At 39.0% G+C, this 24147-nt stretch overlaps 1 protein-coding gene across 2 annotated transcripts in view; it reads left to right on the forward strand.

Moving 5' to 3' along the window:
• The first annotated feature begins 1163 nt into the window (after window positions 1-1163).
• Window positions 1164-24147, forward strand: part of 14-3-3epsilon (tyrosine 3-monooxygenase/tryptophan 5-monooxygenase activation protein epsilon) — a 67308-nt gene continuing 44324 nt past the window's right edge. The window contains exon 1 of one of the 2 annotated variants that reach the window (XM_070100179.1): window positions 1164-1334. In XM_070100179.1, coding sequence (XP_069956280.1) covers window positions 1271-1334 — 64 coding nt within the window. In that variant the 5' untranslated portion in view covers window positions 1164-1270. Of the gene's footprint in view, window positions 1335-1498; window positions 1522-24147 lie in introns of those variants that run through there. The other variant, XM_070100181.1, reaches the window with a different exon arrangement.

The raw sequence follows: 24147 nt of genomic DNA on the forward strand, positions 1-24147 counted from the left end.
TTTTAAGAATGTATATATACCAAAAGGTGTATAACTCTCAGTGTATATACAGTTATTATTATTATTATTATAATCAAGGGGGAAGCGCTAAACCCGGAGGATTATACAGCGCCTGGGGGGGGGGATGTGGAAGGCATTCAGGCTTAATTCTGGGAACTGGAGCACAGATCCAATTCCCTAAATCAAGAGCCCCTCACCAACATCAAGGAACCTTCCTTGAGGGGAGTGTATATACAGTGAATGTAATCTCTATTATCAAAGTCAAAGCCAAAGCCAAAATTTGCCAGAATGCTCTGCATTACTTTGGGGGGTTGTAAAATAATAATTATAATAATTATTATAATAATTGTAATAATAATTACATAATAATATTATTATTATTATAGGATGTCACTGAGTGGTTGGTTTATTGTGTTTAATTTGTATTTAGTGCAGGAGGGTCATTAAGACTAAATGCCACCTGTAACACCACTGGTGTAGGATACAATAATCCTGAAACTATGGATTATAAAATAAACTCTCGGCATATATGTGCACTTCGATTCCCAGCCAGAGTAGAAACATTGGACGTGTTTCTTTTCACCTGTTGTCTATGTTCCCCATCAGTAAAATGGGTACCTGGGTGTTAGTCGACTGGTGTGGGTCGCATCCTGGGACACTGACCTAAGGAGGCCTGGTCACAGACCGGGCCGCGGGGGCGTTGACCCCCGGAACTCTCTCCAGGTAAACTCCAGGTAAACTGCGGTATAGAGAGACGCCTCCTGGCGGATATAACCTATGTGAGAGCTAGTTTTTGGACAGGATATGTGCTTAATTAAGCTTATTTAAGTACAGTTGCACATTCTTTGGATGATTTCAATTGTCTTACATATTAACGTATGTGTAAATTATCTAGGTTAATAACAGAATAAAGTCAAAATGATTTATTTTCATTGTGGTCTTTAAATTTCCATTGTGATCCTTGAAGTATATATCTCTCAGTGTATAGATGTTGAGAGTTTGTTTTAACCACTACTCTAGCATTAGGGTGTGCTTTGCTGCTTGTGTAAAGGTGGCAGGCAGCGTTAATGTAGTGGATAGAGTTCAAATCTGATTGGTTTTTGGAAGAGGGTTTGAATTTGGCGGGTGAGGAAGCAGGTGTCGACGCGGAGGAATACACAGCTCGGCGAGACAGCTGTCGGGTGCGGCCATATTGTGGGAAAGGTTCTTGTGCAGTGGGGGAAAACTTCTACATATCCCCGAATATCGGTGTCATCAGCGCGGGTCCACCATGACGGAGCGGGAGGATAACGTCTACAGGGCCAAGCTCGCCGAGCAGGCAGAAAGATACGACGGTAGGCGAAGCTGGAGGTGGATAATTTGTGAGAGATTCTTTAGGCGGGCGGCGGCCGACCCAACCCCGATGAAGGTTCAAGTTGACAGTCGACGCGCGGTGGATCTGGGGCTGATTGGGGCTAAACGTGTCCTGTGTGGCGGTGAGGGCTACCCATGCCCAGCCATGAGGACCCCAATACCCTGGGTGTAATGATTTTGAGTTGGATGTTGTGAGCGGCTGCGGGAGGGCAGGGAGAGAGGGCGTAAGGAGCCGCCTTCTAATTTTGACATTTGAAACGCGTAGATGTACCGCGTGATCAAAGTGGGAGATATCGATCAGGGGCGTGGGTGGGCGAGGCTCTTGGACCGTGGGCGGCTGCCCCTGGGCGACCCACGCCCAGGACGGTAAATCACCCACACATGGGCGTGGAAGGTTGGTGGGGGCCGGCCCCCCCGCCCCTCTTAAACACCCATTATGAAGTGCGGTGACATCTAGGGTGGGGAGAGACTTCCTGGGCTATTTTATACATTTTAACATTCCTACGCTAAAATTTAAATTAAGATTCTTGCCACAATGTGAATTTTTCAAACATTCTCACATTAAATATTTTCCACTCATTCACGCATTAAATTTTTATTTAAAGGATCTACAATTTTCTTGTATAATTCCTTTTAAAAAGTTTTGAATGCTTCTCATTAGTTTGTCTTAGCTGTGCATTTATGAACTTTTACAAAATCAGTTTCACGTCATTGCCACTTAATTGTTAAATCCTCGAGTGTTTAAACACGAGTGATTATGGGTGTGGCATTATCTTGACGTACATATAAAAAGGCATTATACCTCATGTCTGTGACGTAGATGTGGGATAGTGTTGTCAGTAAAAGTAGTCTGTATTGGGGACAATACAGTAAGCCTGTTGGCCCATACTAAGCAGGTCTGACACTCGCTTGTTCATGTAAAGCTACTCGGTTCTCACCTTGTATGTGCTACCTGGGAATTTTTCTAGTCATGTTGAATCTAGTGCCAAACCAATACATACCAGTATCCTTTCTAAATCTAAATGTTTCCAACTTTAATTCATTGATGCAAGTTTTGACGTGACTATATTTTCAGTACTATATCACGTTGTTTTCTTCCATTTGTACACTTCCAGTCATATCAACTTAAATTCTTTCCAGAGCGCAAATTAAATGCACTCAGCCTATCTTAGAACATAACAAAGGTGCACTGCAGCAGGCCTACTGGCCCATGCCAAACAGGTGCAACTTTCTCTCCCACCTACTCTTGTATTTTTAAAGCTCCCAAATTTCTTGCTTAAGTGATGCTATCTGGGAGTTCCACTTGTCTAAATTTCTTATTGCCAAACCAATGCTCTCCTATATCCTTTCTAAATCTAAATTTTCCAACTTGAGCCCATTGCTGCAAGTCCTGTTGTGGTTAGACGTTTTCAGCATATTTTTATCATTCCTGTATTTCATTTTCCACTTTGTCATGTCCTTAATTCTACACCTTTCCTGAGTGTAAGTTCACTTCCATAAGTATTTCCTTGTAAGAAAGATTTCTGATCCGTGGGATCATCCTTCTGTATTTTCCAATGCATTTATGTCCATTCTGTAATATGGAACCCAGAACTGCACCATAATCTAAATGGAGGCCTTACCAAGGACACAAAGTTGCAAGTATAACCTAAGGCTCTTATAGATATGAAGTAAATTCTATTAGCACTCTTGTGAACACTTGTGCACTATTGTTGTGGTTATAGGGGTTCCAGTAAACTGTAATTAAGACATCTTTTTTTGCATTCAGATTGATTGAGGTCTGTTATGCACATTTCACTGCGTCTATTTCTCTGACTATGGCATTAGACTATCCAGATCTTCCTTTAGTGCTCTTAGTCCTCAGACTTTGGTGGTCTAATTTAGTGTCAGGCAAAATATCTTGTGGCTATTTATTCCCACATTGTGTAGTTTGAAGAAAAGCCCCAATACTGACCCCTGCATGGTGACTGATCCATGGGATCAATTTTACCCTTTTCTGTATATGTATTTTCATGTGCATTTATGCACTTGTGTGGCTTAATTATATTGATTTTTCCTCTCCAGAATTCAACCCACGACAGTTGACCAAGTTCTTGTACTCGACCTGTTTTCCATTTGAGTTAAATGCACTATCATTCACTGGGGGGGGGGGGGGGAAATGAAAAGAGGATGAGGTTGATCCCATGTATTGCACTTTTCCTCCAAGGATAGCCTGAAAGCACTTAATTTTCACTCAGATGTAGATTGGGGGTGGGGGGCTTGAAGTGTACAAATGAAGAAACTGGAATAAAGGGGATATAAATATGTAACCAAGACGGGATTTTGCAGCAATGTAATTAAATTTTAAGTCTAAATTTAAATAGTATGTAGGGAACTATTGTCCTGATTTGGCAATAGAAGAGTGGCACAAACTCCCAAGTAGTCACTGAAAAAGAATATTAGGTAGCTTTAATTATAGGCTAGATGGGTAAGAGTGGGTGTGGTTGGATGTGAATGGTCTAGCATAGGCCTTTGCAGTGTTTCACTGTTAAGTTCTTATAACTTAGGCTCAAGTCACTTCAGGCAAACGAAGGTTATCTGCTAGTGGTCTAGGTGTAGGAATTATGACAATGTCAGGATATTAGTACTTAAGATACCAGCCCTTTAACCCTTTCAGGGTCCAAAGGCCAAATTTCAAAGTGTGCACTAATGTCCAAAAATTTAAAAAAAAAAATTATTTTTTCTTAATGAAATGGTAGAGAATCTTTTCCTGAAGGTAATAAAACAAAAAGTATGAAGTTTTATGGAAAATTGACGAAATTATGCTCTCGTAAATTTTGATGTGTCAGCGATTTTCACGCATTGGCGATTTTGCCGACTTTGACTCCCATTTTAGGCCAATTATATTACTCCAGTCAACCAAATTCTTAGCTATTTCACTAGTATTACTTCTATCGACTGAGCACAAGAAATTGCCAAGTCAACTGTTTCAACTACAAAAGTGATGGGAAATTGGTAATTTGGCCAATTTAATGTAAAGTTCAAATGTTCTAATTTCAAAATAGGGTCCAAAATAAGCAGTGCAGGTATTCCTGGCACTAAACTAACATTTCCTCTGTTCATTAGTTACGTTTTCAGGCTTTACAAATGAATTCCATTTTGATTTTTTATTCACGCAATTAATTTTTATTCAAACCAAAAAACAGAAGATTTACTGTTATGCAACACTAATAATTGTATAAATAACATCACCACATTTGTGAACGTATATTAGACCCACCAGCAGGCATGTATTAGACGTGTGGGATCATTTGTTTACTCTTGAATATTGGCAAAAATTTAACATTCCTATTTTGAGCTCAGTTTCAACCCATTTCCATTAGTAAAACCAATCAAAATCATCTCTGTCTGTAATATATCTTCCATTCTATCAAATGAGACCAGGAAATGGTGAATACAACTTTAAAAAACATACGAAAAAACACTGCAAAGTCGCTGTTTCAATTGAATTTTTTTTTTTTTTTTTCTCTTTATGCACTGTGTGCTGCAGGACCTGTTTTATGTGGTGCGCGCACACCACATAGATGTATTCTTTCATATCTAGGCCCAAATTTACTGCTCACAGCTTATCAGAGTGAGCCGAGTTCATGGCGTAGATCTACGGTTTGGACCCTCAACTTATAACCATAGATCTACGGCACGGACCCTCAAAGGGTTAATGGAGGTGCCTTGATGCCAGTGTTCACAGTATACTCAAATTGCATAGAAATAGTTTGCCGATAGATCAGTAAAACAGGTCTTCAGGTTCTGAGAACACTTTTGAGAGTACGTATTAGGATAATCTAAATAGGTTGAAGTGGTTAGAAAAGTGGCCAGTGCAGTTTGTGGAAAAATGTAGGGTCTAAGGTGAATGCTATATTTGCTTTCTTCCTGGGTGGGAGTTCAACAATTTTTCAGCTAAATTGTCTGAAATTAAATTGTACAAATTTAAAAAGTATAACCAAACTCAGTGCAACCTAACCACTCAGACTAATAGATTCTGATTGTACTCAGCAAAGCTAATAGAATTCACATCTAGTGTAAATAATAGGACTCTTTTGTAAGGCTTCATTTAGATTATACAGCTCAGTTCTGGTCTCTCTTGCTCTGGTGAACAGAAGGATGACAACGTTGATCCCCTAATCGGAAATCTTTCCTATGAAGATAGGCTAGGGTTATATATGATTGAAATACTTGTATACACATGGAAACTAGAATAAAGGGGATGAAAGTAACATGTTGGAAATATCAAAGACAGAACTTACTGCAGTGGATTAGTTGGACGAGTTGAGATTTAAAAAAATATAGGGAATCGCTGGTTTGGCATCATGAGTGGGGCACTCTCTCAAATAGCATCACTAAAGAGAACTGGGTAGCTTCAAAAATAGGTTGGACAGGCACAAGGGTGGGTGAGTGGGTGTATGTTGGACTTGCTTAACATTGGCTAGTAGGCCTGCTGCAGTGCTCCTTAATTCTTTGCTAGGGGCTTTGTCTGAGGGAGCAGGCTTAACCTTTCTTTTCCTTGGATCGAACAAAGATTACTTTGTTCCCCACACCCTGTATGACCCTTAACCACTCCACTGTCGGAAGCTCCAAAATTAAAACTGCTTGGTGTCAGCATTTAAAAAAAAAAATCTGAAATGGAGAACCTTTTTCTGAAGATAATAACGCCAGAACTACAGAATTTGATGGAAAACCTACGTAATTACCAAAGTATGAAGTTATCAGTCTTTTGAGTTTATGCATTGGTGGTTTTGCTCAGTCATATTTTAAGCCAATTCCATTGCTCAATTCAAATTCTAAGCTATTTTGCCAGTGCCTTTCCTTCTATTGATTGAGCACAATAAACATCCCATGTAACTATTGAAACTATTCTATAAAGTGTACCAAAGTTGTTAAATTGGCCAATTTTGCAGTTAAAAATAATTCCAATTTAAAAACAGCCCAAAAATAATTGCTATACATATTCCAAGCACTAAGCAACATTTTTGTGCATTAATCACATCCTTAGGACTCTCCTATATTACACTTGCCCTCCATTTTGAAGTCATCTTAAAAATTAGATTTATCTTTCTTTAGGATAATAAAATGCAACCAGGAATAATTGGTCATGGGATTTTGGCATCCCAGTAATTGAATCGGATTTGGCAAAAATCAATAAAGCGTACAGGGAGGATGTAGGGGGGGGGGACTTGCCTGTCATTGGGAAAATGGTCAAAAGTTGAATATTTTGGCTATTGAGCCCGATTTAAGCCATTTTGTCTTGAAACCAACCCAGATCTTCATTTCAGTAACAAGTCTTCCTTTCTATCAATATCAAAAACTGCCAATAGAACCATAAAAACTCGTAGAAAATGCACTTGCTATTTTAAACTGAACACTAGGTCAGTTTTTTTTTTCTGCACAGGGGCAGTTTTTTTTTTAAACTATAATACTGTGTGCACTTCCCCACACACTCATCTCTAAACCAAAATTTACCGCTTGCAGTTTAACTGGGAGTAGAGTTCAAACTTAGATCAAGGTAAACTACTCTGGTGTCAGTAATGGAGACCTATGTATGAAACAAAAGAAAGGGTCGAGTCTAGTGGGTCTTCCCCCATCCATTATAATTAAGATTTTAGTAGGGTTAGCTCTACTTGAAAACCTAAGGTATGTAAAGCTTGAGACTTGGTTGAATATCAAAATAGGCATTAGTAAAAGTAAGCCTAGGGCCTTGCTGTAAGGCCCTAGGCTGTAGGTTGTAAAAGTCCAGCCCTGGATGCCAGAGTATTGTGCAGCCCATCATTTGTGGATATAGATAAAAGTTCTTTGCACATGTCCATACACGACACCACTGCCAGATAGATATGGGCATTTTCTCTTTAATTTGCTTATTTGTGGTTAAATAAAAGCTGTTTATAGATTATGTACTCTACTCTTAAATATCTAAGTACATCGAAATGTTCAGAAATTGCCGTTGGTCATTATAAGAAATGTGTAAAATAAGATTAGTGTGTAGTACAAAATGTCAAAATATTAACCCTTAAACAGTCCAAACGTATATATGCATGTTTTTTCAACATCTGAAAGTATGTAAAAAAATGTAGATCTTTTTTTGTTTTACATTTGAAAACGTGTAAAAAAAACTTTTATCTACTTTTTTTTTTTTTGTTATAGAAAATGTGTAACAAAAAGTAGATCTACATTTGTAGCACTACGAATTTGAACGTCGATCTGTTTGGACCGTTAAGGGTTAATATCATGGTTCCCTAAATCGTAATAACACGGTTGCAAACAAACTAGGGAACGGGTGGGGGTTAGAACTCCAGGCCAGTGTGTAAGCTACTGGGCCAGCTGGCTACAATAAGATTCATCCAATTGGGTATTTTTATATGCCATAGGGAGGTTAGCATGCTGTGGTGTATAAATATGCTACTTGGTTGGATGAACCTTATTGTAGCCAGCTGGCCTAATGGCTTACGCACTGGCCTGGTGTTTCTCACTTGCCATGGGTTCTAACCCCCCACTCATTCTATGGTTTAATAACTTGGTATGAGTGTGATGCCTATTAATTTTAGAATAGAATATTTTTTTCCAGTAACTAGTTATTACTAAATGTTCAGCAACAAACGAGTCAAAGTAGCCTCTAGCATAATGGCTGTAGTTGGAGAGGGAATAGAAATATAATTGATTATCCCAGTGGAAGACTGATCACCAAAGCTGTTGGTGCTAGCAGCATGGAGTCCAACATGTATCACTGCCTGGTTGATCAGGAACTGACTTTTAAGAAATTGTCCAGTCTTCATCCTTTCATTCCTTAGTACTCATTGCACCCCTGCTTTTCATTGGGGCATTTGGCCCTGTCTGCTGAGCCTCGTGTGTTCTTGGGGAATGATTTGAGAGCAGATTTGGGTCAATCCCTCTAGAAATTTTCCAGTTGTGGATTGTAATTCCTTATTTGCCTGCATTCCAAGGAGCACAGATAAGAGGGACTTAAGAATTCCCAGTAATTTAAGGAGGTTCTTTGTACAGGTCTGCAAAGTCACCTTCCCTTGGATGGAACTGTTATAGTAAGCAGTATTGCAGCCTCAAGAAAGTGGCATTATCATTGGCTTGACACATCTGTTTTGAAGGTTGCAGTTATCCAAATTCAGCTTTTCCTTGTGGTTAATTAATGGTGACGTTGTTGTAATACTTAAAGCCAAGATCTTCTGACAGTCGCTGGTGAGTCCCGCATTAGTCTTGCACTATCTTGAGTGATTGGATTTATATGCCAATTCAGTACATATTTATTTCCTCAATCTTTGTTTGCACGAGTAACTGACACTTGTTCTTGGTGAAAATCATCAGTGGCCTATTGGAAAACTGTTTATACGTGTTTGGAGGTTTCCTGTATCCTCGTTGGATGCCACTTGTATAGATTCTAGTGTCTACAAAAGATATGGTTCTCCTTAGTAAAAAATTAATATCCATCTGCCCACTTTTCCCCATTTATGGTATTCCCTTTGCTTCAATTTTGTTTAAATGCTTTAGGGCTTCCTTTGAGGAGTGAGACTCTGCTTTTTAACCCTTTCGGGGTCGAGAGGCCCTCTCCTAAACTTGTTCTCAGGGTCAAAAATTTTTCGGGAGTTTTTTTTTTCCTTATGAAATGATAGATAATCTTTTCCTGATCGTAATGACACCAAAAGTATGAAATTTGATGGAAAACTTACGGAATTATGCTGTCGCGAAGTTAGCAGTCTCGACAGTGTTTACGCATTGGCGATTTCGCCCACTTTAAGCCCTATTTTCAGCCAATTCCAGTGTATTAGTGTACTAGAACTCCATTTTTTCTATCGAATGATTACAAGAAACCACCCATTTACCGATTTCAACTATCCAATAAAGTGGTCAGAAATTAGCAATTTTGCCAATTTCACAAATTTTAAAAGATGCCAGTTTCCAAATAGGGTCCAGAATAAACAAGACAGACATTCCTGGCACTAAAATAACATTTCCTCTGTTCATTAGTCACATCCCCAGGCCCTTCTTAAATTTCTTTTGCTTTCCACTTTTAATTTTTATCACAAAAAAATTAGAAGATTTACTGTTATGCAGACTACTGCATTAGTGTAGAAATGGTATAAATAATATCAGCACACTTGTGAAAGAATATTAGACTTGCCAGTTGACATGTATTAGACGCGTCACATGATTTGTTTAATTTTGAACTTTGGCAAAAATCGAACATTTCTGCTACTTTGAGCTCAATTTCAAGGTACTTTTCATTGGTTTCACAATCAAAATCATCTCAGTTTCTCTAATATGTCTTCCATTCTATAAAATGAGACCAGGAAAACTAGAATACAGGTCCTCCATCACAAATCCGGCATCATTGGGACCTGTAGTGTGCCGAATTACAGAGTGGTTAGGTTAGAATACACTTAATAAAATTAACCAACTTGACTTGCATAGTTCATTGAACATCGGCAAAAATCTAACATTTCCGCTACTTTGAGCTCAATTTCAAGGTACTTTTCGTCATGAAAACGATCAAAATCATGTCTATTTCTGTAATATATCTTCTATTCTATCAAATGAGTCCAAAAAATGAGAATACAACCATAAAAACCATACGAAAATATACTGCAAAGAGGCGGCTAATGGCTGAGAAGTGAACTTCCTTATTTATCATCCGTCTTTTTTATTTTTGTTGTACGTTAAGAAGCGTCTTTCCATCATACATTGCCCAAGTTTCAATGAGAGAGCCCAACAAACAACCGAGAAAAAAAAATATTTACCAAAAATCATATATGGCAAGCCCAAGCCAGGTACTGGAAATAAGTCACTTTGTCTGACTTTTCTGGGTTATTCTAGGTTCTCTATACATACACTGCTATGTATGATGATCTATGTAACTGTATTTGTGTATACCTGAATAAACTTATTTACTTCTAGTCTGTCAACTGAGTACAAGAAACTGCCCATTCACTTATTTCAACTGCTCAATAAAGTGGTCAGAAATTGGCAGTTTGGCCGATTTCACACAAATTTCAACAGATGCAAATTTCAAAATAGGATCCAGAATAAACAATGCAGACATTCCTGGCACTAAAATGACATTTACTCTGTTCATTAGTCATGGCTACAGGCCCCTCTTATATTACTCTTGCTTACCATTTGGAATTTTTATTCACAAAAAAATAGAAGATTTACTGTTATGCAGACTACTGCATTATTGTAATAATTGTATAAATAATGTCAATCAATTCTTGACTCCGTATTGGAATTTAGACTGGCAGGCGGACAGGTATTGGACGGTGACGTCATTTGTTTACTCTTGAGCTTCGCTAAAGAATAGAACATTTTCGCTACTGTGAGTGCAATTTCAAGGTACTTTTCATCATGAAAGCAATCAAAATCATATCTATTTCTGTAATATATCTTTCATTCTATCAAATGAGACCGAAAAAATGAGAATATAACCATAACAACCATATAAAAATATACCGCTAAGCGGCTGCTAATGGCTGAGAAGTGAACTCCGCTATTTATGGTCTGATTTCTTTCATTTTTGGTGTACGTGAAGTATCTTTCCATCATACATTGCTCAAGTTTGAATAAGATAACCCAACAAACAACTGAGAAAATAATATAATAATAATAATGTCTTTATTTACTACACGTACATGTACACGGTATACAGGCCTATCTGACATCAGTGACATACTACTGTATAGGAAGGCACTTGTTATGCTATTTCAAGAAAATTAGGTCAGTGTCCCAGGATAACACCCAGGTACCCATTTACTGATGGGTAAACATAGACAACAGGTGTAAAGAAACATGCCTAATGTTTCTACCCTGGCTGGGAATCTATAGAGAAAATAACTTTTTTGTTTCATGTTTATGGTGGAGTGCGAGTGTATATCATAGTTAGCCCTGTGCTATACTCCGTTTTATCTAATATAAGTCCCCAAGACAAGGATAGGAGAATGGTATTTGTTTACCATATCCTCTTCATAACTCTGTCGAACTGCTCGGTGTCATGCCAAATATTATTCATTCTGGAGTATTTAACATGTTTTATATTGTTTCTTATATTAGATCAATTGTGATAGGCAAATAAGCTGTAGTGTTGATACTAGCGTAATAATAAAGCATATTCTCCTGCTTCATGAGACTGAGCTCATGGCAACCGACAGTGGCTTCAAAGCCACCTTATCTTTAACCCTTTGAGGGTCGACAGGCCCTCTCCGAAACTCGTTCTCAGGGTCGGCCAAATTTAAAAAAAAAAAAAAATTATTTTCTCTTATGAAAAGATAGAGAATCTTTTCCCGATCATAACGACACCAAAAGTTTGAAATTTGATAGAAAACTTACGGAATTATGCTCTCGCAAAGTTAGCGGTCTCGGCGATGTTTACGGATCGGCGATTTTGCCCACTTCGAGCCCCATTTTCGGCCAATTTCACTGTACTAGTCGACAAAAAACATGAATATTTCGCTAGAACTCCATTTTTTCTATCGAATGGGTGCAAGAAACCACCCATTTATAAATTCAACTATCCAGTACAGTGGTCAGAATTTAGCAATTTTGCCAATTTCACACAAATTTCAAAAGATGCCAATTTCGGAATAGGGTCCAGAATAAACAAGAAAGACATTCCTGGCACTAAAATGACATTTCCTCTAGTCATTAGTCACGTCTCAAGGCCCCTCTTATATTCTTTTGCTTTCCACTTTGAATTTTTATTCTCACAAAAAATATAAGATTTACTGTTATGCAGACTACTGCATTAGTGTAAAAAATGGTATAAATATTATTGGTGCACTTGTGAAAGAATATTAGACTCACCAGTTGACGTGTATTGCACGCTTGGCACGATTTGTTTACTTTTGATGTTTGGTAAAAATCGAACATTTCTGCTACTTTGAGCTCAATTTCAAGGCACCTTTCATTGTAAAACCAGTCAAAATCATCTCAATTTCAGTAATATGTCTTCCATTCTATAAAATGAGACCAAGAAAACTAGAATACAACAATAAATACTATACGAAAATACACTGCAAAGTCGCTGATTTATTAAAAAAAAATGGAAAAAGTTTTTTTTTTCTCATTATGCACCGTGTGCTGCAGGATTTTTTTTAGACTGTGCACACTGACCACATAGACCCATTCTTTCATATGAAGGCCTACCAGCTTTCTCCCACTAGATTTGAGGTCGCTAGAATTTACGAGTACTAGTACGTCAAAAACCCCTACGCGTAAGACGTACTAGTACGACGAAAACCCTCAAAGGGTTAATGGATAATGTACTGTGTAGGTGCTTTACATAATGAGAAGCATTTCTTTTATTCATTGGAACCATGGCTAGGGCTAAAAGTAAGCAGGTTAAAACAATAAATGGAGAAAAAGAAATTGGAATGACTTATGCAGCAAGTAGCGCCACCAAACGGTACCAGCAGGTTGGTGTGGCGACCCTGGGAATTTGAAATTATGCTAGCCAAAATTAGTGCCGAATAACTGAAGGAACCGAATAACTGATTGCCGGATTTGTGATGGCGGACCTGTACAACCATAAATACCATATGAAAATAGTGCAAAGTCGCTGTTTTAAACCAAAAAGACTGTCAGCTTTTATTTTTTTCTCATTATGCACTGTGTGCTGTAGGATTTCTTTTATACTGTGCACACTGACCACATAGACCCATTCTTTAATATGTAGGCATACCAGCTTTCTCTTGCTAGACTTGAAGGGGCTAGAATTTAGGCATACTAGTAAGTCAATAACCCTGGTGCGTAAACCATACTAGTACGTCAGAAACCCTGAAAGGGTTAAGGACTGGGATAATTCCTGTGGCCAGGCTCCTCCACAGAATATTCAAGGCATGAAGTAGTGGTTTCTTGCAGTTCTTAAGGCATATGGAGTTCCATGAGTCAAGGCCCAAGGCAGAGTACAAGGGTACTGTTTTTTAAACAAGTTACATAAATGTCCAGTCAAATGAGGGGAGGGGGAATATTGTGCTTTGCCATGGGCAAGTCATTGTAAAATTGTAAAGAGCAAAAAATGAGAATTATTACTAGTGAAAAAATTAAGGAATTCAGTGGTATAAATTTCTAAGCATTGTCATTGGAGATAGCACCTGGGTAATTTTGGGAATAGGTTGAACACTGAGCATGAATGAGTGTATAGACTGCTAGCACAAGCCCGTAGACCTACAGAAATACTCCTGTATTGTTACCAGACAGCAAAGTAGTTTCAAAATGGCTGGAGTAGTGTTGAACCATGAAAGTTTTAACTCTCCTGCTGTACTTTGACTTTAATAAGATTTTGGTGATATGTACATATATCAATCTGAAACTTTGTACTGTTCTGTATTATGTATATATCATGTTTCCTCTTCAGTGACTGTTATTCCTAATTCTTTGTATGTTGTTTTTAGCATTTACTCTCTACAAACTTGAAATTTAGTTCCAACTTGTCTACAATATGTATTTCCTTTTAAAGTTTTTCTTTTCTCCTGCCTGGTATACCGTTTGTGTAGTTATTACTTTGGTTATTTCACACATGGAATTGGCCTGCTTCCTGTTTTGTTTCAGGTACTTTATTGTCATTGCTCTCCAGCACCTTCCGTTGAACCAATTTTTAAGACTTGTCTTTTTTAACCATATTTTGAATTGCTTTTAACCCTTTCAGGGTCGAGAGGCCCTCTCCTAAACTCGTTCTCAGGGTCGAAAATTTTTCGGGGGAAAAAGATTATTTTGTGAAATGATAGAATCTTTGTCCGATCATAATGACACCAAAAGTATGAAATTTGATGGAAAACTTACCAAATGCTCTCGTGAAGTTAGCGGTCTTGCCGATGTTTACGCATTGGCGATTTTGCCCACTTTGAGCCCTATTTTCAGCCAATTCCAGTGTACTAGTCGACAAAAATCATACCTATTTCGCCAGAACTCCATTTTTTCTATCGAATGAGTACAAGAAACCACCCATTTACCGATTTCAACTATCCAGTACAGTGGTTAGAATTTAGCAATTTTGCAAATTTCTCGCAAATTTCAAAAGATGCCAATTTCCAAATAGGGTCCAGAATAAACAAGACACATTCCTGGCACTAAAATAACATTTCCTCTGTTCATTAGTCATGTTCCCATGCCCCTCTTACATTCTTTTGCTTTCCACTTTGAATTTTTATTCTCACAAGAAATAGAACATTTACTATTATGCAGACTACTGCATTAGTGTAGAAATGGTATAAATAATATCAGTGCACTTGTGAAAGAATATTAGACTCGCCAGTTGACGTGTATTGGATGCGTAGCATGATTTGTTTACTTTTGAACTTTGGCAAAAATCGAAGATTTCTGCTACTTTGAGATCAATTTCAAGGTACACCTACCATCCGACTTACGACCGAGTTCGGTTCCGAGACACCGGTCGTAAGTCGAAATGGTCATAAGTCGAACTTTACTACTGAATATCAAGAAAACATTTTTGTAATGACTTTATTTTGTTTTATTTTGGTATTTCATGTTTTACTTTACTTTTTATGTTAGTACTGTATTTTATACTGTAAGGTTTAGGATAAACACTGTGTGCAACAGTGTTTATTTCCCAGAAATTTGGCATAAAAAACAAGGTCGTAGGTCGAGCAGGTCGCAGGTCGCAAGTCGGATAGTAGGTGTACTTTTCATTGTAAAACCAATCAAAATCGTCTCAATGTCTTCCATTCTATAAAATGAGACCAGGAAAACTAGAATACCATTATAAATACCATACGAAAATACAGGGCAAAGTCGCTGTTTTAACCTTTTCAGGGTCAACAGGCCCTCTCAGAGACTTGTTCTCAGGCTCGCCCAAATTTCAAAAAAAAAAAAAAAAAAAAAAAAATTCTTATGAAAAGAGAATCTTTTCCCGATCATAATGACACCAAAAGTATGAAATTCGATGGAAAACTTAAGGAATTATGCTCTCGCGAAGTTAGCGGTCTCGACGATGTTTACGCATCAGCGATTTTGCCCACTTTGAGTCCTATTTTCTGCCAATTCCACTGTACTAGTCGACAAAAATCGTGAATATTTCGTTAGAACTCCAATTTTTTTTTCTATCGAATGAGTGCAAGAAACCACCCATTTACCGATTTCAACTATCCAATACAGTGGTCAGAATTAGCAATTTTGCCAATTTCACACAAATTGCAAAACGTGTCAATTTCCAAATAGGGTCCAGAATGAACACATTCCTGGCACTAAAATGACATTTCCTCTGTTCATTAGTCACGTCCCAACGCCCCTCTTACATTCTTTTGCTTTCCATTTTGAATTTTTATTCTCACAAAAAAATAGAAGATTTACTGTTATGCAGACTACTGCATTAGTGTAAAAAATGGTATAAATAATATCGGTGCACTTGTGAAAGAATATTATTCGTCAGTTGACGTGTATTGGATGCTTAGCACGATTTGTTTACTTTTGAACTTTGGTAAAAATCAAACATTTCTGCTACTTTGAGCTCAATTTCAAGGTACTTTTCATTGTAAAAACAGTCAAAATCATCTGTTTCTGTAATATGTCTTCCATTCTATAGAATGAGACCAGGAAAACTAGAATACAACTATAAATACCATACGAAAATACGGTGCAAAGTCACTGTTTTAATCCAAAAATGAGGTCGAAGTTTTTTTTTCTCATTACGCACTGTCCTGCAGGATTTTTTTTTATACTGCGCACCCTGACCACATAGATCCATTCTTTAATATGTAGGCCTACCAGCTTTCTCACTAGATTTGAGGGCACTAGAATTTAGGCGTACTAGTACATCAAAAACCCTGGTGCGTAAGCCGTACTAGTACGTCAGAAACCCTGAAAGGGTTAATGAACTAATTGGGGTAGTGAATGACCAGTACTTCTAATGGTCATTGTGGTCGATAGCGATGAGATTTTGCTGTGATCACAGCAGTAACTAAATTTTGAATTGATCGTTTAAGTAGATTTTATCCCATATTTTTGAAGTTTGTTAAATAGAGCTTCATTGAAGCGAAGGTTTACCATTCCTGTGTTTTTCCTTTGCCTATGTTATACAGCTCAGTATTTAACAGCACATGTTAATTCCAGTGGGTTATGATCACTTTACATGTGGGTCTACCTGGAGGTTATTCCGGGGATCAACGCCCCCGCGGCCTGGTCCATGACCAGGCCTCCCGGTGGATCAGGGCCTGATCAACCAGGCTGTTAATACTGGCCACACACAGTCCAACGTACAAACCACAGCCCGGCTGATCCGGCACTGAGTTTAGGTATCTGTCCAGCTCTCTTGAAGGCAGCCAGGGGTTTATTGGTTATTCCCCTTATGCTTGGTGGGAGGCTGTCGAACAGTCTTAGGCCCTGGACACTTGTGGTGTTTTCTTGCTCTACCAATGGCACCCATACTTTTAATTGGGGGATATTTTGCATCGCCTGCCCAGTCCCTACTTTCGTAGGGAGTGATTTCCATGTGCAGATTCGGGACCATTCCTTCCAGGATTTTTCAAGTGTAGATTATGATCTCTCCTGCATTCCAACGAGTACAAGTCCAGTGCTTCCAAGCGTTCCCAGTAGTTAAGGTGCTTGATTGAACTTTGTGCAGTAAAGCATCTCTGTACACTAGATCTGCAGTTTCACCTGCTTTGAATGGAGATGTTAATGTACAGCAGTATTCCAGCCTAGAGAGAACAAGTGATTTGAAAATGATCATTGGCTTGGCATCTCTCGTTTTGAACGTTCTCATTATCCATCCTATCGCTTTCTTTGCACTTGTGATCGTGGCACTGTTGTGATCCTTGAAAGTGAGATCCTCAGACATTACTACTCCTAGGTCCCTTACATAATTTTTCCTCTCTATTGTATGGCCAGAGTTTGTAGTATACTTTGTTGTTGTTATTGTCCCCTCCAGTTTTCCAAAACAGTAGTTGGAATTTGTCCTCATTGAACATCATGTTTTCTGTTGCCCAATGGAAAACTTTGTGTATATCTTCTTGAAGGTTAACCATGTCCTTAATAGATGACAGCCTCGTGCAGATCCTAGTATTGTCTGCAAAGGATACTAACCTAACCTAAAGGATAATACGGTGCTGTGGATTACATTTGTGTCTGATATGAGGATGAGGAACAGGATGGGGATGAGTACTGTGCCTTGTGGAACAGCTCTTCACTATGTCTCGAGTAAATATCAGGTCGGGTACAGTGGACCCTCGGGTAACGGCATTAATCCGTTCCAGAGAGCTCACCTTTAACCCTTTCAGGGTTTCGGCCATACTAGTACGGCTTACGCACCAGTGTCCATGATGTACTAGTACGCCTAAATTCTAGCGCCCTCAAATCCAGTGAGAGAGAGCTGGTAGACCTACATATGAAAGAATGGGTCTGTGGTCAGTGCGCGCAGTATAAAAAAATCCTGCAGCACACAGTGCGTAATGAGAAAAAAAAAAAATTTGACCTTTTTTTGGATTAAAACAACGACTTTGCACTGTATTTTCGTATGGTATTTATTGTTGTATTCTAGTTTTCCTGGTCTCATTTTATAGAATGGAAGACAAATTACAGAAATTGAGATGATTTTGACTGGGTTTACAATGAAAAGTACCTTGAAATTGAGCTCAAAGCCGCAGAAATGTTCGATTTTTACCAAAGTTCAAAAGTAAACAAATCATGCTACGCGTCCAATACACGTCAACTGGTGAGTCTAATGTTCTTTCACAAGTGCGCTGATATTATTTATACCATTTCTACACTAATGCAGTAGTCTGCATAACAGTAAATCTATTTTTTTTGAGGATAAAAATTCAAAGTGAAAAGCAAAAGAATGTAAGAGGGGTGTTGGGACATGACTAATGAACAGAGGAAATGTTATTTTAGTGCCAGGAATGTCTGTCTTGTTTATTCTGGACCCTATTCGGAAATTGGCGTCTTTTGAAATTTGTGTGCGATTGGCAAAGTTGCTAAATTATGACCACTGTATTGGATAGCTGAAATTGGTAAATGGGTGGTTTCTTGTACTCATTAGATAGAAAAAATGGAGTTCTAGCGAAAGTTATGATTTTTTGTTGAATAGTACAGTGGAATTGGCCGAAAATTGGGCTCAAAGTGGGCAAAATCGCCGATGCGTAAACATCGTTGAGACCGCTAACTTTACGAGAGCATAATTCGGTAAGTTTTCCATCAAATTTCATACTTTTGGTGTCATTATGATCGGGAAAAGATTCTCTATCTTTTCATAAGAATTTTTTTTTTTTTTTTTAAATTTGGGCGACCCTGAGAACAAGTCTCGGAGAGGGTCTGTGGACCCTGAAAGGGTTACCCAATTGGGATGTTTGCCAAATTAATTTTCCCCTTAAGAAATAATGGAAATACAATTAACCCATTCCAGACACCCAAAAGTATTAAAATAATTTTTTTTTAACATGAAATATACATTTCTCTACACAGAAAACAATGAGACATGCACAATAAACAAGACTGAAATGACACTTGCCTTTACTGAAGACTTGTTGATGAGTGAGGAGATGGGAGGAGGGGATTTGATGGAGGTGTACTATTGTTTGGAAGGGAAATCCCCTTCCATAAAGGCTTCAGGTAACAAGTTCTTTTCTAGGGGTTACCTCCCTTCTTGCTTGAAAGCCACTCGACCCCTGTTGCACAAAATATCTGTCCAGAGAGCTGTTTCTGCATCTCTAAGATGTCCCTAAAATGGAACACAGCTGTCAGGATAATTTTCATCCATAAAGGTTTGCACTTCAACCCACTTTGCACAAATGTTCTTAATCTTTGACGAAGGCAACTTCCTCGCTCTTCCTCCTCAGAAGCACATTCCTGAGCTATGATCTGTTGCTGTTGCACCTGAAGCTCTTGCTGCTCTGTGGTGGTTAGCTCTTCGTCCTCCAACTCTTCCACATCCTCGCCACTAACCTCCAACCCCATGGACTACCCCAATGCCACAGTAGATTCCACAACTGGCATAGGCTCCTCAGGCTTAGCCCCAGACTCTTCAAAATCCCTCTTGTATATATTTCTGGCTACAGTTTTCTCCAAGCAGAGTTCAAAGTCCTGGAAGTCACTCCCTCCCAAGCCTTACCTATAAGGTTTATGCAACTGAGGATACTGAAGTGATATTTCCAAAACTCTCTTAGGGTCAATTCAGTGTCCGAGGTCACTTCAGAGCACTTTGAAACACTGCTTTGGTGTACAGATTTTTGAAGTTTGAAATGACCTGCTGGTCCATGGGCTGGAGGAGAGAAGTAGTATTAGGAGGCAAAAACTTCACTTTGATGAAGCTCAGCTCCCCCACAATTTGCTCTTGCAAGTTGTGAGGATGAGCAGGAGCATTGTCCATTACCAGGAGACACTTGAGTGACAATTTATTTTCCAGGAGGTATTTTTGCACACTGGGGCCAAACACATCATAGAACCAGTCAAGGAAAATGTCCTTAGTGACCCATGCCTTACTGTTTGCTCTCCACATCACAGTTTAGTCTTGACTACATTGTTTTTCTTGAACACTGGGAGTTTGTGTGATACACTAGTAAAGGCTTCTCACTTTGCAATCCCCACTAGCATTACTACAAAACGTGAGTTAGCCTGTCTTTCATAGGCTTATGTCCTGGGAGTGCCTTTTCCTCCTGAGTAATGTAGGTCCTGTTTGGCATTGTCTTCCAAAACAGGCCTGTTTTGTCACAATTGAACACCTAACTGTTGCATGTGTGTCTTGCCTAACAATTGAACACTTGTTGGGCTTTTAATTTTTCAGCCTCTATGTACCCCTTAGTCCTGCACATATTTTTCAGCTGCTTTTTTGTTGGAACTGGCAGCCTCACCATGCCTTATCACTGTGTATGCCACTATGATTCTTAAATCCCTCAAACCAACCTTTTATGGCCTTAAATTCACAAACATCAGCACTAGTTTCAGGCATTTTCTTAACCCTTTGAGGGTCGACAGGCCATCTCCGAGACTCGTTCTCAGGGTCGGCCAAATTTAAAAAAAAAAAAAAAAAAAATTCTTAGGAAAAGATATAGAATCTTTTTCCGATCATAATGACACCAAAATTATGAAATTTGATGGAAAACTTAAGGAATTATGCTCTCGCGAAGTTAGCGGTCTCTGCGATGTTTACGCATCGGCAATTTTGGCCACTTTGAGCCCCATTTTCGGTGAATTCCACTGTACTAGTCGACAGAAAACATGAATATTTCGCTAGAACTCCATTTTCTCTATCGAATGAGTGCAAGAAACCACCCATTTACCAATTTCAACTATCCACTACAGTGGTCAGAATTTAGCAATTTTCCCAATTTCACACAAATTTCAAAAGATGCCAATTTCTGAATAGGGTCCAGAATAAACAAGAAAGACATTCCTGGCACTAAAATGACATTTCCTCTGTTCATTAGTCACGTCTCAAGGCCCCTCTTACATTCTTTTGCTTTCCACTTTGAATTTTTATTTTCACAAAAAATAGAAGATTTACTGTTATGCAGACTACTGCATTAGTGTAAAAAATGGTATAAATAATATTGGCGCACTTGCAAAAGAATATTAGACTCGCCAGTTGACGTGTATTGGACGCTTGGCATGATTTGTTTACTTTTGAACTTTGGTAAAAATCAAACATTTCTGCTACTCTGAGCTCAATTTCAAGGTACTTTTCATTGTAAAACCAGTCAAAATCACTTCAATTTCTGTAATATGTCTTCCATTCTATTAAATGAGACCAAGAAAACTAGAATACAACAATAAATACCATACGAAAATGCAGTGCAAAGTCGCTGTTTTATTCCAAAAATTTTTTTTTTTTTTTTTTTTTTTTCTCAATATGCACTGTCCTGCAGGATTTTTTTTATACTGTGCACACTGACCACATCGACCCATTCTTTCATATGTAGGCCTACCAGCTTTCTCCCACTAGATTTGAGGGCGCTAGAATTTAGGCGTACTAGTACGTCAAAAACCCTGGGTCGTAAGCCGTACTAGTACGGCCGAAACCCTCAAAGGGTTAAATCATCATGCAACTGCCTTGCCTTTTCACACATTATTTACTGAGAAACATTATCTTATGATAATTGTTGCTCGCTGATCCACACCAACAACAGTCTTTCTACATCTTCGAGTATTTGCGATCTGTTTTGTAAGCACACGTGAACCTTTTGCAACAACAGCTTCCTTGATTGCCTTTTTATTGACCAAGATAGTAGTGAAGGTTGAATGAGGTTTGTTGTATAACCTGTCCAACTCTTGAGACTCGCACTCCACTTTCGTACTTAGCAATTATCTCCTCCTTTAATTCGATAGTATTTCTCACCCTTTTTACCACAGCGTTGGCACTAGCTTTCTTTCGGCCCATGGTGGCTTATTTAGCAGTTACAAGCACTAAAAACACAGGAATAATACAAAACGTATCTGATGTACGCATGGAATAGTCTGGACTGGCTTGTAAACAATGGCACATTAGCTGAAGGCAGGGCAGCCGAGGTGCTTAGGCCGGATGGACAGGTGGATGCGTTCAGGACGAGTGCCCTTAACCAAGTTCTTGGGCGTTAGCCAAGCCAGTATTTTGACGCAAAAATGCGCTGCTATCCGGTTTTGGCGTTAGCCGATGCCACCATTACCTGAGGGTCCACTGTATTGGTGTTGCATTCTGTCAGTTTCACTTTTATATGCTGATTTATAAAAAAGCTTGTCATGTAATGTTCAATATTAGTGTCTTATTATTCCTGATTTGAGAGGAGGGTATTACTAGGCCCAGATGTGGTCAAGTGAGCATGCTGTTGTCTCAAGATTCTTTTGGGCTTATTGATAGTATTAGCAAGCAGTTGTAAATGTTCAGGAAGCCAGCTTGCCTCCTGTGGTTCTTCCTAATAACTGCTGATGGTTCATCAGCAGCAGAAATGGATAAATGAACATTAAAAACATGTTCAGTTATCCATTTCATTAGTCATTTATATTTATTTCATTGTTTTCTGTATATAAAACTATGGCTTTTCTCTCTAAAATGCATTTTTTGTTAATATTTTTGGGTGTCTGGAACGGATTAACTGGATTTGCATTATTTCTTGTGGGAAATGTTACTTCAGTTTTCGTACCAATCAGTTTTTGGCTGACCTGGAACAGATTAAAGATTAAAACCTGGGTTCCACTGTATATGTAAAACAAAATCTGCAATTTAGTGAATAACTCAAGTGGAATGAACACTTGTCTGTGCTTAATAATAACCCACATGGTGACACTCAGAAAATTAATGGGTTTGTGCATTTTCACCCTCTCCCCCCCTCCTCTTTTGCAGATACATAAATGAAAGAACGTGAATTTGTAGGAGGTTGTGGCTCAGGCGTGCAGTGAGCATGAAGTGTTAGTGTGTGGGAAGACAGGGCAATAGAAACCAACATGTATTTCAAAATTTACCATTAAGAAGTACATACCAACATCCAACCTAATATTAGCACAAGATCAGGAACTTCTTGTCCAAATTTTATGCTTTATGCTAGTCACCTGGAATATACCTAGAGGGGGTTTTGGGGGTCAGCACCCCTGCAGCCCTGTGTGTGACCAGGCTTCATGGTGGATCAGGGCCTGATCAGTCAGGCTGTTACTGTTGGCTGCACACAAACCTTCATACGAACCACAGCCCGGCTGGTTAGGTACTGACTTTAGGCGCCTGTCCAGCACCTTGAAGACAGCCAGGGGTCTATTGGTATTCTCTCATTGCGCTAATGGTGCCCCTTGGGGGGGGAAATGTTGCATTGTCTGCACAGTCGGTGCAGCCAGCGCACTTGGGACTAATCCCTTTAGGATTTTCCAAGTATATATAATCATGTATCTCTCCTGCCTGCATTCTAGGGAGTACAGGTTGAGGAACTTCAAGCATTCCCAGTAATTGAGGTGTTTTATCGCACTTGTGTGTGCCGTGAAGGTTCTCTACATTTTCTGGGTCAGCAATTTCACCTGTCTACTGACACTATGGCAACATGCTGCCGTCTTCCTCTCACCGTGTCGTTTGTGTTTAAACACACTCAGAGAGACTATTTTAACATGCTCTCTTTGGAGCTGCTGTCTCCTTCTCGACGTGCCGTTTGTCTTGGAACAAACTCGGTGACACTACGGTTATTACTAATTCCCTGACCTGTCTTCCGACGTGCTATTGCTCCATGCTCCCCTGCACGATTAAGAGGTGCAATCTTCCTATAAATTTCTTTCATTTCTGTATCTGCTCAAGAGAACCCCAGCAGGGTGTTGAAGTGTACAGGCCAATTAATTTTCTGAGTTTATTGCCATGTAGGTTATTAAGTATACATTGTAATATTCTAAAATGCAGTATTAAGATACAAATTGCAATTGTGTACATTCCAAAGTATCTTGATGGGCTAATTCTGATAGCGTGACACAGGTTGGCCACCACTAATCCAGCAATCGTTCTACCTGGAGGGTATTCCGGGGATCAGTGCCCCCTGCAGCCTGGTCCATGACCAGGCCTCCCAGTGTATTGGCCTGATCAACCAGGCTGTTACTGCTGGCTGCACACAGCCCGACTGATCTGGCACCGACTAAGTATCAGTCCAGCTCCCTCTTGAAGGCAGCCAGAGGACTATTGGTAATTCCCCTTATGCATAGTGGGAAGCTGTTGAACCGTCTTGGGTCCCGGACACATGTGGTGTTTTCTCTTGGTGTACCAATGGCGCCCCTACTTTTCATTAGGGGTATTTTCATAGGGAGTGGTTTCTGTGTTCAGATTCGGGACTATTCCATTCCTTCTAGGATTTTCCAAGTGTAGATTGATACATCTCA

Source organism: Cherax quadricarinatus, chromosome 5, assembly GCF_038502225.1.
Source record: "Cherax quadricarinatus isolate ZL_2023a chromosome 5, ASM3850222v1, whole genome shotgun sequence".
In the NCBI taxonomy this organism is placed as follows: Eukaryota; Metazoa; Arthropoda; class Malacostraca; order Decapoda; family Parastacidae; genus Cherax; species Cherax quadricarinatus.